The sequence below is a fragment of the Eurytemora carolleeae genome, unplaced genomic scaffold, assembly GCF_000591075.1.
Source record: "Eurytemora carolleeae unplaced genomic scaffold, Eaff_2.0 scaffold1561, whole genome shotgun sequence".
NCBI classification, from domain to species: Eukaryota; Metazoa; Arthropoda; class Copepoda; order Calanoida; family Temoridae; genus Eurytemora; species Eurytemora carolleeae.
The window spans coordinates 1-14444 of NW_019397447.1; the positions used below are offsets into that span (position 1 = coordinate 1).

Genomic DNA, 14444 nt, shown 5'->3' on the forward strand with positions numbered 1-14444 from the left:
AATATTATTGTCCTATTGGATTCTAATTGGTAAACAAAATTATTCAAAATTTAGATAAAATTTATTCAATATTATTGTTGTGATCGCGCGATTCCGAAATATTGAATAAAATATACAATCTTAAATTTTACAGTGCGATAAAAAGTCGCCTAATCGGGTGAAAAAGTTGGATGGCACCCGATTAGGCGACAAATGCCACTACAAATCGTTTATTAAGCGACTTTTTTGTCCTTAATATCAATATTTTGAGTTTTTAATTAAGAGTGCACATTACGAATTCAATCAAAGACATAACAGAGATGTAATGTGTCGAAAAATGCGAAAAAGAGGGATATGTTTGAAAAAATTTGAATAATAAGCTGTGTGTCTAAAATTAATTCAGTTTTAAAGGGAATGATAGAGCTGACTACGACTTAAATCAAAGAAATAATATTTGACATATTAATACTTATATTCTATATATATTTAATAAATAATATTCTAAAGTAACAATCTACATGATTAATTTAACAATATTATCACATCGTCTTAGTAGCCATTATGAAAAAGTAATCACAATGAACTAAAATACAGTTACAAAATAACTGAAGCTTAAGCTGAAATCTAAAATCGTTTCTAGTAATTTTTTCTTTTAAATTTAGTCTTTCCTATCCTATACCAGATAGAGTAGGGTTTAACTAGATCAGGATTTAATAGGAAAATCTGGTCCAAAACATTCTCCTGTTAGGTTTGAACCAAATCCTTCTAAATCTTGATACAGCTCATCCCTGCTATATTTGGCATAGGAGAGGAAAGACTAAATTTAGACAAAAATTACTAGATACAATTCTAGATTTCAGCCTAAGCTTCAGCCTAAATCTGATGAAAAAAAAATCAACTTCAGTTCTTTTGTAACTGTATTTTAGGTTATAGTAATTACTTTTTACTGTAAGAGAGAAGTTAACCACAACCATTAAAGCTGGCAGGAGTACAGGTACTTAACCATATGCTCACAGTCGCTAAAATAAAAATATTATTAGTCTAAATCTTAAATGATCTGAAGCAGGGGGGTATATAGGCGCCAAGTAAAAGAAATCCCAAGGAGACTGGCACCACATAATTAGCATTATCGGTTGAAATTTGTTTTCACTACAGTGAAACCCTTAATAACGAATACATCGGAAGAATTTATCAAATGTCGTCTTGACAATTTTTCAATGAGTTTTATACTATATTTCGTAAATTTCAGTATTTGCGAAAATAAATAAATAGCCATGAATATGCGGGAACAGTTTTAAAGAGTTCCATATAATCATTTAATTAAAAAACTAAATATCTGTAACATTCCATTATCAGAAAGTGAAGAATACGACATTTTATGAATTCTTTCGATGTATTCTTTATTAAGGGTTTCACTGTATATACTTTGTATCAATTTTTATTAATATTTGTATCAAGACTTAACTTTTCCTTAACCCTATTCCTGCTGGGGGGGGGGGGGCAATTTGACCCCCCCCTGTAGTTTTTTTTACATAACTCAAAAAGCATTAGTCTGAGGCTGTTGAAATTTTCTGACTTTTCCTACATACCCAAAGCCCTCCCTTTAGGCCTAAACCAGGTTTTAATACTAACTGCCTGAGTCCTTAGGCACACTGCTTTTTCCTGTAAAAAACTAAATCTTTGTTTTGACCCACTTCCACTTGCGAAAAAAAATTGCAAATTTTTTGCAAACAACCTGTCAAAGAAAATTTGCACATTTTTAGTTTTTCTTGATTAAAAATCAGGTTATTTAAAATTTCGCAAAAATCTTTGCAAATTTGAAATGGCATAGTCAAGGGCTTTTCAAAAATGTAAAATTTTTTTTGCAAACATTTTTACTATATAACTGGATTTTACGATAAAAATTCAATTTTTGCAAATTTGCAAATTTTTTTCCAGATTCTAAAAGTAGAGCACAAGAGCTTTCCAATGATGTATCATTTGTCATATTTGGACATCAAACATGGGATTTAGAGGGGGGAGGGGTCAAATTTCCTGGTTTTCAAGTACCCCAGCAGAGATAGGGTTAAATAAAAGTGATAATCTTACATGAATATGTGGTGGATGTTGACGTAGAGAATGAAGTGGTGGTTAAAGTTGTTGTCATATAATACCAAGCAAACTTAGCCTCTCTTACACCAGTTTCAGCCTTGCTAGACTCTACAGGCAAGCTGTCAAAGTTCCTGAGAATATGATAAATTTTTTAAAATTCACTCATTATACATTACTTGGCCCAAAAAATAAAAAAACGTAATATAATAAGTAAAAATACAAAATTAAGGAAACTGATAAGATGATAAAATTGTGAATATTATTAATAGCTAGCTTTGCCTAGGGTACTCATAGTTACTACTGCCGTTTACCCGCACTTGGTGGTAAATTAGGATGTTAGCTATTTTTCTTGATAAAAGTCAACCCATTCAAGTTAGAATTTTTAATTTTGGCATTGCCTTTGAATTATACACAACTTGGCGTTGATTGTTAGGTACAGGTTTGAAAAAACGTGAACCATGCAGTGGATGGGGTTCATATCAATAAAATAAAGACGACTTTTTGATTTCTGAGAAGCTTTTTTTAAATTATAATTTTACAAGTGAAATAAGAGAAACTTTTGATTGACAGCTTCTCTTTGTTTCAATGTTTAAGTGTTTTTATGCTGTTTGAAAGATTGGTAAATATCAAAATTAGAATTGGCAGTCGTCTTCATTGTATTGATATATACGACGAAGACTGTAGTTTCACCTGGATGCTTTTGATACACGGATTGGTAATTCCAGATCAATTTCAAGTGGACCAGCCTCAACAAGACTTGAAGCTCTCTTGCGTCGGCCTGTGCACACTCCAGCTGGAACAGCGTTTGAGATCAATCTAAACAAAAATACCTTAAATATTAAAAACTTGGAATCCTGCAATATGATTAAAAATTCAAAGCTAAAATATCAAAGGTTAACGCCTTAATGGTGCAGAGATAAAGAGATTTTTAAATTGTTTGAGTTGAGTAATCATTTTCTCATTATCATTCTTTGCCTTGAATAAATTAATAAAATACAAAACATACTTACTGAAAGCAAGTGAGTGCAGTTGCTAGAGTTGATATTGTGGTGCCTACTGTAGTAGAAGTGGTGGAACTTACGAAAAATAGTTTTGGCGATCTGAAATAACAAAATGTTTATCGATCAGAAATAGAATCAGATCCTCAAGCTTATTCAGGAATAAACCTATTTTCTTTTTTAACCTTATTCATCCTATCCCAGTTGGGCTTTTTTGTCTGATATAAGTATCCCTGCAACTCCTGCAACTCCCCCCCTCTTCTTTAAATTGAGGGTGGAGATTGTGAAAAACGTCTAAATGTAGTCATATTTGTAAATTTTAGACAGCTAACTTAAAAAATTTAGGGGCTGGAGAGTTTTTAAAAAATCTTTCTGAACTACATCGGAAAAATATTTTGGCACACCACAAATTTTTGGATATCAAATAGGCGATTTTTTTTGTTTGTTTAAATTGGCGCATTTCAAAAATAATGATTACTTTCTTGTGAAAAATTGTTTAACTTTATTAACTATAAACATTCCTCGGGGCCATGTGAGTTGCCACGACAAATTTTGGTAAGATAAAAAATATTTAGATTTATCTAAATAAATTATCCCTTCAACTTGGATAGAAGGGTACTACTAAAATAGTGTTTTGACTTTTAAAAAAAACATTAAATGATTAATTAGACATTTGAGTTTTGATTAATTACAATTTATATGAAATTTAGGTGTTTTCACCCTTAAATGAACTTTAGGTGTTTTGTATCTTTGTGTGTTTTGGGAAAAAGGTGTATTGACATTTAGGCCTTTTAAAATTTGGACGTTTTAAATTTAATGTGTTTTAAATTTAATGTTTTGAAATTTAGGTGGTTTTGAATTTTATGTGTCTTGAATTTAAGTGTTTTGAAATTTAGGTGTTAAGTTAAGTTAAGTTAGGTGTTTTGCACCCAATCCATTTGCATGGCATTAACACATTCACACATTGGCATTGTCAAACAAAGATTTAAAGGGTGCATTGTTGAATTGTACATGCCATTTTATAAATTTACGAATTCCGAATTCCGAATAGTTTACCTAGCCGCTGCTTTTTCCTCAACATTGGTGGCTGCTACAGCTGCAAAAGCTGCTAAAGTCAATGAAAATAATATCTTCATTTCCTAAACAAGAATAATATCTAGGATAGTTTTTACTCAAATAAGAATAATATCTAGGATAGTTTTTACTCAAACAAGAATAATATCTAGAATAGTTTTTACTCAAACAAGAATAATATCTAGGATAGTTTACTCAAACAAGAATAATATCTAGGATAGTTTTAACTCAAACAAGAATAATATTTAGGATAGTTTACTCAAACAAGAATAGTATCTAGGATAGTTTACTCAAACAAGAATAATATCTAGGATAGTTTTTACTCAAACAAGAATACTATCTAGGATAGTTTACTCAAACATGAATAATATCTAGGACAGTTTACTCAAACAAGAATAATATCTAGGATAGTTTACTTAAACAAGAATAATATCTAGGATAATTTACGCAAACAAGAATAATATCTAGGATAGTTTTTACTCAAACAAGAATAATATATAGGATAGTTTACTCAAACAAAAATAATATCTAGGATAGTTTACTCAAACAAGAATAATATCTAAGATAGTTTTTACTCAAACAAGAATAATATCTAGAATCGTTTTTACTCAAACAAGAATAATATCTAGGATAGTTTTTACTCAAACAAGAATAATATATAGGATAGTTTACTCAAACAAAAATAATATCTAGGATAGTTTACTCAAACAAGAATAATATCTAAGATAGTTTTTACTCAAACAAGAATAATATCTAGGTTAGTTTACTTAAACAAGAATAATATCTAGGATAGTTTACTCAAACAAGAATAATATCTAGGATAGTTTTTACTCAAACAAGATTAACCTCTAGGAAAGTTTACTCAAACAAAAATAATATCTAGGATAGCTTACTCAAACAAGAATAATATCTAGGACAGTTTTTATTAATTTTTAGGCTCCATCAAAAATCTGTTTATCTTATTAGAATACAAAAAAGTAAGTTTTAAAGTTTCTTTTCTATTTTTTATAGTTAAAACGGTTTTAGTAAATTTATCAATCAATCATGCTTCCATTCGTTGTTTTTGCTTTATTTCTTTTGCCATTAAAGAAGTATTATGGAAACTTGTTAAAATATCACTTGAGCAGCTCTCGGCTCAACATTTTTCTAGACATATCTTAAATTCTAGTAATGCATCAGAAGAGCCAAAATGTTGAAAACCCAATCTAAAATTATTATCTCAAGATATTTAAGAAGAAAAAGAAATGATAGCTCAATGCAATATGAATAATATTGAATAATATTGAATAGTATTGAATAATGTAGAATAATATTGAATATCATTAAATAATATTGAATAATATAGAATAATATTGAATAATATTGAATAATATTGAATAATATTGAATAATATTGAATAAATTATTTGATTTTGCACATTCTTTACAAAAAAACATGCACTTAAACCATTTCGAAATAAAATTTAAATTGTAAATATTTGGTTCTATATACTATACAATAAAAAACAATAAACCCACTAACTCTATAATAAATGTATAGACTATGCATTTAAAAATAGTATAAAAGATTACTTTTGCTTGTGTTTCTATGATGGACTGAAGCCTAATGAAATATTCAGAATATTCAGTAGCTTATATTACCTCAATGTTGACCTCCCAACCAGCGAAAAGCAATGATTCAGCGAATTTTTTAAAAACTTTCAATTTAAAGTGTTAATTCTTTAACCTTACATGGATTAGGTTTGGGGATGGGGGGGGGGGNGGGGGTGGTATGATTTTGCCCTTAGAGTCGAGATAGGGGAATCTGATACATATCACCTGTACAACCTAATATCACCAGTACAACAAATAATGGTATGGTTCAGATAAAAGACTTCAAATAATGGTGTGGTTCAGATAAAAGACTTCAAATAATGGTATGGTTCAGATAAAAAACTTAAAATAATGGCGTGGTTCAGATAAAAAAACTTCAAATAATGGTGTGGTTCAGGTAAAAAAAACTTCAAATAATGGTATGGTTCAGATAAAAAACTTCCAATAATGGTGTGGTTCAGATAAAAACTTCAAATAATGGTGTGGTTCAGATAAAAAACTTCAAATAATGGTGTGGTTCAGATAAAAAACTTCAAATAATGGTATGGTTCACATAAAAAACTTCAAATAATGGTCTGGTTCAGATAAAAAACTTCAAATAATGGTATGGTTCAGATAAAAAACTTCAAATAATGGTGTGGTTCAGATAAAAGACTTAAAATAATGGTGTGGTTCAGATAAAAGACTTCAAATAATGCTGTGGTTCCGATAAAAGGCTTCAAATTATGTTGTGGTTCAGATAAAAAACTTCAAATAATGGTGTGGTTCAGATAAAAAAACTTCAAATAATGGTGTGGTTCAGATAAAAAGTCTTCAAATAATGGTGTGGTTCAGATAAAAAACTTCAAATAATGGTGTGGTTAAGATAAAAATCTTCAAATAATGGTGTGGTTCAGATAAAAAACTTCAAATAATGGTATGGTTCAGATAAAAAACTTCAAATAATGGTGTGGTTCAGATAAAAATCTTCAAATAATGGTGTGGTTCAGATAAAAAAACTTCAAATAATGGTGTGGTTCAGTTGAAAAACTTCAAATTATGGTGTGGTTTAGATAAAAATCTTCAAATAATGGTGTGGTTCAGATAAAAATCTTCAAATAATGGTGTGGTTCAGATAAAAACTTCAACTTCAAATAATGGTATGGTTCAGATAAAAAACTTTAATGGTGTGGTTCAGATAAAAAACTTCAAATAATGGTGTGGTTCAGATAAAAAACTTCTAATAATGGTGTGGTTCAGATAAAAAAACTTCAAATTATGGTGTGGTTCAGTTGAAAAACTTCAAATTATGGTGTGGTTTAGATAAAAATCTTCAAATAATGGTGTGGTTCAGATAAAAATCTTCAAATAATGGTGTGGTTCAGATAAAAACTTCTAATAATGGTGTGGTTCAGATAAAAGGCTTCAAATTATGTTGTGGTTCGGATAAAAAACTTCAAATAATGGTGTGGTTCAATTAAAAAACTTCAAATAATGGTGTGGTTCAGATAAAAAAAACTTCAAATAATGGTGTGGTTCAGATAAAAAACTTCAAATAATGGTGTGGATCGGATAAAAAATCATCAAATAATGGTGTGGTTCAGTTAAAAAACTTCAAATAATGGCGTGGTTCAGATAAAAAAACTTCAAATAATGGTGTGGTTCAGATAAAAAACTTCAAATAATGGTGTGGATCGGATAAAAAATCATCAAATAATGGTGTGGTTCAGTTAAAAAACTTCAAATAATGGCGTGGTTCAGATAAAAAACTTAAAATAATGGTGTGGTTCAGATAAATAACTTCATATAATGGTGTGGTTCAGATAAAAATCTTCAAATAATGGCGTGGTTTAGAAAAAAAACTTCAAATAATAGTGTGGTTCAGATAAAAAAACTTAAAATAATGGTGTGGTTCAGAAAAAAAACTTCAAATAATGGTGTGGTTCAGATAAAAAACTTCAATAATTGTGTGGTTCAGATAAAAAAAATTCAATTAATGGTGTGGTTCAGATAAAAAACTTCAAATAATGGTGTGGTTCAGTTAAATAAAACTTAAAATAATGGTGTGGTTCAGAAAAAAAACTATGAAAGAACGACTTAAATCTTTCAGAGAAAAGAAAAAAACAATCGTTTTTCAAAAGAAACAAAAAATTATCGATTTTGTTGATTATCTGAATCTTTTTAAATAAAACGAACGATTTTAATTAAAGATTTTTTTTAACCCTATTCCGGCTGGGGGGAGGGAGTCATTTTTTCACATAATTCAAAAAGCATGGTCCTGGGACTGTTGAAATTTTCAGACTTTTCCTGAATTTATATAACCTTTAAGTATAAAACCGTACTTTTGTACTAACTGCCTGAATCCTCAGGCACACTGCCTGAATGACTACTTATTCCCGTCAGAAACTAATTCTATGTTTTGAGCCACTTTTAGCTGTCAGATTTGGAAAATGTTTAGCTTTTTGAAAGGCCTGTGACACAAGGATTGCACAAGCTTTAAAAAGAAATTTTTGCCAATTTTTTACAGTTACAACCCGTCAAAAGAAATTTTCACAATTTTCTTGATTATGGAACAGGTTATCATGGGGTTTTTAAAAATGTATATTGTTTTATTTTTTAAACATTTTTTGTTGCAAACATTTTTAATATATATTTGGATTTAAAAAAAAATATAATTTTTGAAATTTGCATTATTTTACAGATTCTAAAATTAGAGCATAATTCTTTCCAATGATGTATCATTTGTCATATTTTGACATCAAAAATGGGAATTAGAGGGGTGGGGTCAAGTTACCCCCCCCCCCATCCCCCCAACATATCCTGGTTTTCAAGTACCCCAACAGGGATCGGGTTAAATACGAACGTTTTCAAATTCGTTCAAAACAACAAACGAAAATGCCCATCTTTACCCCCCTCTCTTTATAAAACTATGCATGGCTAATTAAACAAATAGAGGTGGATATCAATAGAATCTTTGGATTTTGATCAAAGCAGAAAGGAATTGATTCTTTGTCACAAACTCTGATTGGCTAATCCTATCTTTTCAAGTTAATGACGTAAACCTTAGATATTTCTAATTATGAATTCTGTTAGATATAGAATTAAAATCTGAATTATACATAATTTATAATAGATATGTATCACTTAGTTATAAAATATAATAATGCTCTCACCTAATTTCAAAAAATTTATATAAATAAATAATATATATCAGTTTGCAAAGAGACAGGAATAAGAAAATTCGAGTTTGAGCCATGTGTTCATTTTTAAAAAGCACTACCCCCCCCATGTTCACATACAATATAGTAAAGCATTATATAGCATTACCAAGCAACAATTTCTAAACAGCTTTTCACTCAAGCAAACATTGTTTAGCAGGTTTAGGTTAAACAAATAAGCGGAGAAAGTTTAAGTATACTCAACTAATGTTTATTTTATTTTCACAAATTCTTTCGGTTGACATATATATTTTTAATACCTTCAGACCTGGGGGGGGGGGGTATCTAACCCACTGTGCTTTTTGGAATATCTCTAAAAGTGCGGGTTAAGAATTATCTCTGAAAAAGTGTATTTAATCTGTTTTTGCCTAAACTAACCATCGTTTTATTGTTCTAAAAAGTTTCCTCAGTGAGTAGAATGTTTATAAAAATTTATCTTGTCTTCTGTCTGTCTGTTTGTTTGTTTGTTTGTGTTCAATAAACGTCAAAACGGCTGAACCGATCGGGCCAAAATTTTGTGTAGGACATCACGTGACCCCAGGGAAGGTTTATGAATGATCAAAATTAAAAAAATTGTGTTTAAAATTTTTTTATATTTATAAATTTTTTTAAATCTTGAAAATCCGCGAATTTTTTTTTATTAAATCCTCGAAATTTTTTTTTTGTTTTTCAATGTTTACAAGGAGAACAGGTTCACAATTGAAATAGAATATGGGCGCGAAGTAAAAGTCTAGTGTTTATAAAAGAGGGGGGGGGGGGAGAATGGAATGAGGGGGGGTCGTCGATGAAACAATTTTACCCTTTGGTTTAATATTATTATTCATTGTAACAGGGTGAGTCAAAAAAAGTGTGATTTTTTATAAAAATGTGTAAATAAACTGTTTCTATCGAAATCTAAAGTTTTAAAAAGATTGAATCACAGAATCTCATGCAAAATTGTAATTAGAAAATTCACAATTTTCAGTTTTGGTAAAATTTTTACGGAAAAATTGTTTTTTAATGGTTCTTAAGGTTTTAACTGAACAGCATATACTAAATACTTTAGAATTTACTAAGAAGAAAGGAACATAGAGAATTGAAATAACTTTTCCTTAAAAATTAGACCAGAACTAAAAATTACGAACGTTCTTGCAAATTTTCTGTGATTCTATGATTCAATCTTTAGAAAATTTCTTCAGAATTTCTCAGGAATTTCTAGACAAAGAAATTCCTGGTCAGTTAGGTTCCCAAAAAATGAACGGATTGTACATATTTTTTCAAAAATTGTACGGATTGTACATATTTTTCACACACGAGAAGGACGAGGAGGGCAGGAAGATGGAATACCTGGCCAGGAGACAGGCCAGGAATGAGGATGCTCGACAGTACTACATGGACAAGCTGAGATTATTTGTGCAAGCCTACCCCCCCCCCCTGCTAGGAGAAGTTTAGTTGAGTTCAAGAATTCCATGTTGCTAGGATTATATAATGCAGAGCTGAGGAAAACATGCCTGATGTTTATGCCTAAGGAGATTAAGCATAAGAGGGAGATCAAGGCAGTCCTGGACCACCAGTTAGTGAACCTGAGGACGTATAACTTGGATCCCAAGGCTCCAGCCCAGGATATGGCAGGACTACAGAGCACGTACGGGTATGATAAGAGCAAGATGACCAAGGCCAACGAGATGTTGAAGACGGGGCAGGTGCCCATGGACATCAACGCCATGCCAGAGTTGTTGGAGGACATGTCTGATGCTGAGGTTTTGGATGCTGAGGGCAGGATAAATGCCCTGCAGAGCGGAGATATGTGTTATTTTTTGCAAGAAACCTGGACACCAGAAGAGGGATTGCAGGAAGTTTGATGAATGGAAGAGGAAAAATCCTAACCAGAAGTACAGAAGTGAACCTCGTAATGCCAGTTCCTGCCCCTCAATTTCATGTTACAACTGCGGGAAAGAGGGTCATATTTCATGGTAATGTAGAGGAGAGCGGAGAAATCAGGGAAGGAGAGAGAATGGAGGTTCTGGAGGCGGACAAATGGCAGATATGGCAAAATCCTTGGCAGCAGTGTAGGAAGTTCTGAAGAAACTGGTACTGGAGGTGGTTTTTCCCTAGGGAGTTGCGATGACGGACAGTCGTCAACTCCTAAGATTGCAGAAAATAATGATGTGAATGTATTTAATAATCATTTAATAAACAATTCTGTCAGTCCTAAGGTCCATGATTTGTGTAAGTTAGTACCGGAAGTGAATGGAGAAATTAGGGCGGAAGTAGTGGATAATATAAATAATGTTATGAAGTTGAAAAGTGATTTTAATCTGGAAGTGAAAGATAGTTTGAGACCTAATGGAAGTAAGTTTATAGAACTTAGAGAATGGGAAAAGAGTATCCTCTTGCACCTGAACAATGTTAATTTGGTTGAGAGGGACGACTGTAAAACCTCCTATGTGAAGTTCAAGTTATTTAAACGAGCCTTAGTGGATACAGGCAATTTAGTGAAAGGTACTTTAGTGTCGAGTGAATTCTGGAAAATGATAGGGGGAAAAATGATAGAGGGGAGTAACGCTAGAGTGCACACTGCAGAGAAAGGTGGGAAAGGACTGAGAGTACTGGAGAAAGGAGGAAGGATTAAGTTTTACTTGGATGGTTTGAATCGTAGATTTGAAGTAGAACCTATCATGATAGAGGGCCTGAATCATGCAGTAAACTTCGGGATAGAATTTTTTCGTCAGCAGGAAGTGTCAATATCTTGCACAGAAAAAGAAGTGAAGTCAAGAAAGGTTGACGAGGTGTTGCAGTGCATACAGGAAACCTTTCCCTATCATGATTAAAGGCAGGAGAGTGGATAAGGAAACCAAGAATTATGTACAAGTAATCCCTGCTGTGTGGAAAGCAGAGAGAAAAGAACCGGAAGTAAACAGCGTTAATCAAGTGGAGGAAGTGCTAGAGAGGAAGTTATGGTCTGCTGAGAAGATAACTATTCCCGCTGGAAGTGCAAAATTAGTCAAGGTGAGGACAGAAGGTAATTGGAAGGGGGCAGGAGTGGTAGAATCGTTGCCTTTGGAAGATCAAGAAAAGGGGAGAAGAGTTCTACTTCAGGAAAATGTGTATGATCTGTCAGGAAGTGTACAAGCGGTGTATGTGGAGAACCATGCAGAGGAGTGTGTAGAGTTGTGCGTAGGACAGAAGCTGGGCACAATACATAGTATGTGCATAGATAAACAGGCCTGGATTAAGGAGGATTTAAGGGGAAGTAAGGCACTGGAAATAGACGAAGAGGAAGTGTGCTATTCTTAGGAATCACTTAACTCATTACAAGAATCCGATTTCCCAACAGAAGAGAGTAGAAGGAAGTTTATCAAGGATAGTTTCAAGATAGATGAGAACGAGATTTTGAACAGGGATGCAGAGCTGAAAGAGGAAGTGATCAAACTTTTCTTGGAAAACTCTTCACCCTAATCATAAAACAGATTTACTGGAGCTGCGGATAGAAATGCAACCGGGGGCAGTACCTAAGAGATCCAAGGTGAGGCCATTGAACCCTGACCAGCGTGAAACTTGAAAGAACAATTGGATGAGTGGATCCAACAGGGGATTATAGAACCTGCAAACAGTCCATGGGCATCGCCACTAGTTCCTGTGAAGAAAAAGGATGGGAGGACAAGATGGGTGACTGACCTGAAGCAGCTGAATGACGTCACCATCAAGGATGCTTACCCTCTGACGATCATCCAGGAGAACCTGCAGAAGCGGAAGGGGGCCAAGATCTTCACTTCAATTGATGCCTGTGGTGCATACCACGCGATCCAGATAGAGGAGGGGAGCAGGGATTGAACAGCTTTTATTAGTCCCTATGGTACATTTCGTTACATAAGGATGCACTTTGGACTGTCAAACGCCAGAAGTGTCTACAGTCGGATGTTGGACCTGGCCCTGGCACACTTACCTGTGGAGTACTGGTTGTCCTACCTGGATGACATCCTGGTGTACTCCATGGACACCTGGTACCACCTGAAGCATCTGAAGAGTATCGTGGAGGCTCATATGAAGGCAGGGATCAAGATTCAACCTAAGACCAAGATATTTCAAACAGAAACTGAATAATTAGGACATAAAGTAAGCCAGGGCAGAGTACAAATGTTGGATCAATATGTGAAAGATATACAGAGCTGGCCACGTCCCACTAGTTGCAAGGAAATGTCGTCATTTCTGGGGTTCACGGGTTACTACAGAGGTTTCATTCCAAGGTACTCTGCTTTGACCAACAGGATGAATAGTCTTAAGAAGGCGGAGAAATTTGTGTGGACTGAAGATATAGAGAAGGATTTCTTGGATTTGAAGGCGGAGTTTTCAGCAGGGCGTAAAAAGGCCTATCCAGATTTTGACTCAGATGAACCCTTTATTCTTACTACGGACTGGTCGTCTTTAACATTGCAGGGGTTTTATCTCAGAAACAAGATGGAGTGGAGCGGTTTCTAGGCTGCTGGGGGCGGAAGTGTAACCGCTATGAGAGGCATTATTCCAGCGCCAAGGGGGAGCTCCTCGCCCTGGTGAAGTGTATGAAGAAGTGGGAACATATCCTGAAGTACCAGCCCCCCTTCCTAGTCTACACGGATGCTGCTAGTTTGAAGTATATCGTGAACTTGAAATCAGAGGAAACTATTTTTCAACACTGGTAAGCGGAACTGGCTCAGTTCGAATTCATCGTGATACATAAGAAAGGAAGTGAGAATGTTAATGCCGATACTTTATCCAGAGCCAAACATATAGATGAGCCAACAGAAGAAGAAAATGAAAAATATCAAGAAGCCAATGAAGTGGGAGAGATGAAGATAACCAGTGGCGGATATAAGGGGGGTTATTGGGGTTATTTACCCCCCCCCCCCTAGAATCCTGGGGGTAAATACCCGCCCTAGAATCCTGGGGGTAAATACCCCCCTAGAATCCTGGGGGTAAATACCCCCCCCTAGAATCCGGGGGGTATTTACCCCTGAACATATATTCAGGCCCTGAATAGCAGGGGTTACTCCACTTGCTGCCTCTACAAGTTAAAGTTGCCTTGACCCCTTCACTTCAAAAAAAAATACATTCCCTATTGCTTAGTCTGCACTCAAGTGTAAAGACTTCTATTTTCATGATAGTAAAAGTTTTTGCGGCATTTTGCAGATGCCAAAACAGTTATAAGCTTTGAAAACTGTTTAAAATTTAAACAAAAAATAGAAACGGAACTTATGTATATTGATAATTAGGTTGCTAACATGGCTACGGAACACCATGAAAACAGAAATTGATTTAGTTAGCTGTGATGGAGTTAAGTGATAAATTTGAAAAGTTAAAAAGTTAGTTTTTCAAGAAGGAATAATTTTTAGACTCTATAAATGTAGTCTTTTTGGCGTATTTTTATGGTGAACACAACAAGTCCAGGTGGGAGGGGGGGCAAAAAAAAATAAAAAATGGTATCAACATTTTTTCAAAAAAGGGATTTTTAAGAGGAGGGCATACTGTTGCCAAGGGGGGGGGCCCCCAAAATTGTG

General features: G+C 33.7%; 1 protein-coding gene across 1 annotated transcript; it reads right to left on the bottom strand.

Annotated features, from left to right (window-relative positions):
- Positions 1-899: 899 nt before the first annotated feature.
- On the bottom strand, positions 900-5737 carry LOC111714344 (uncharacterized). The gene is made up of 6 exons (XM_023489428.1): positions 5714-5737; positions 4125-4207; positions 3081-3170; positions 2761-2886; positions 2068-2201; positions 900-998 (listed from the first exon to the last, which is right to left on the bottom strand). Exons 2-6 carry the CDS (start codon positions 4202-4204, stop codon positions 940-942), a joined length of 489 nt encoding a protein of 162 aa, XP_023345196.1. The 5' UTR covers positions 4205-4207; positions 5714-5737; the 3' UTR covers positions 900-939.
- Positions 5738-14444: the final 8707 nt, after the last annotated feature.

What these genes read in the sequence shown, in the direction of transcription:
- LOC111714344 (XM_023489428.1), bottom strand. Translation starts at nt 4,204, where the DNA reads ATGAAGATATTATTTTCATTGACTTTAGCAGCTTTTGCAGCTGTAGCA. An exon ending in GAGGAAAAAGCAGCGGCTAG is followed by an intron (nt 3,171 to 4,124) that starts GTAAACTATTCG and finishes TTGTTATTTCAG; the next exon opens with ATCGCCAAAACTATTTTTCG. An exon ending in CGTGTATCAAAAGCATCCAG is followed by an intron (nt 2,202 to 2,760) that starts GTGAAACTACAG and finishes TCATATTCTCAG; the next exon opens with GAACTTTGACAGCTTGCCTG.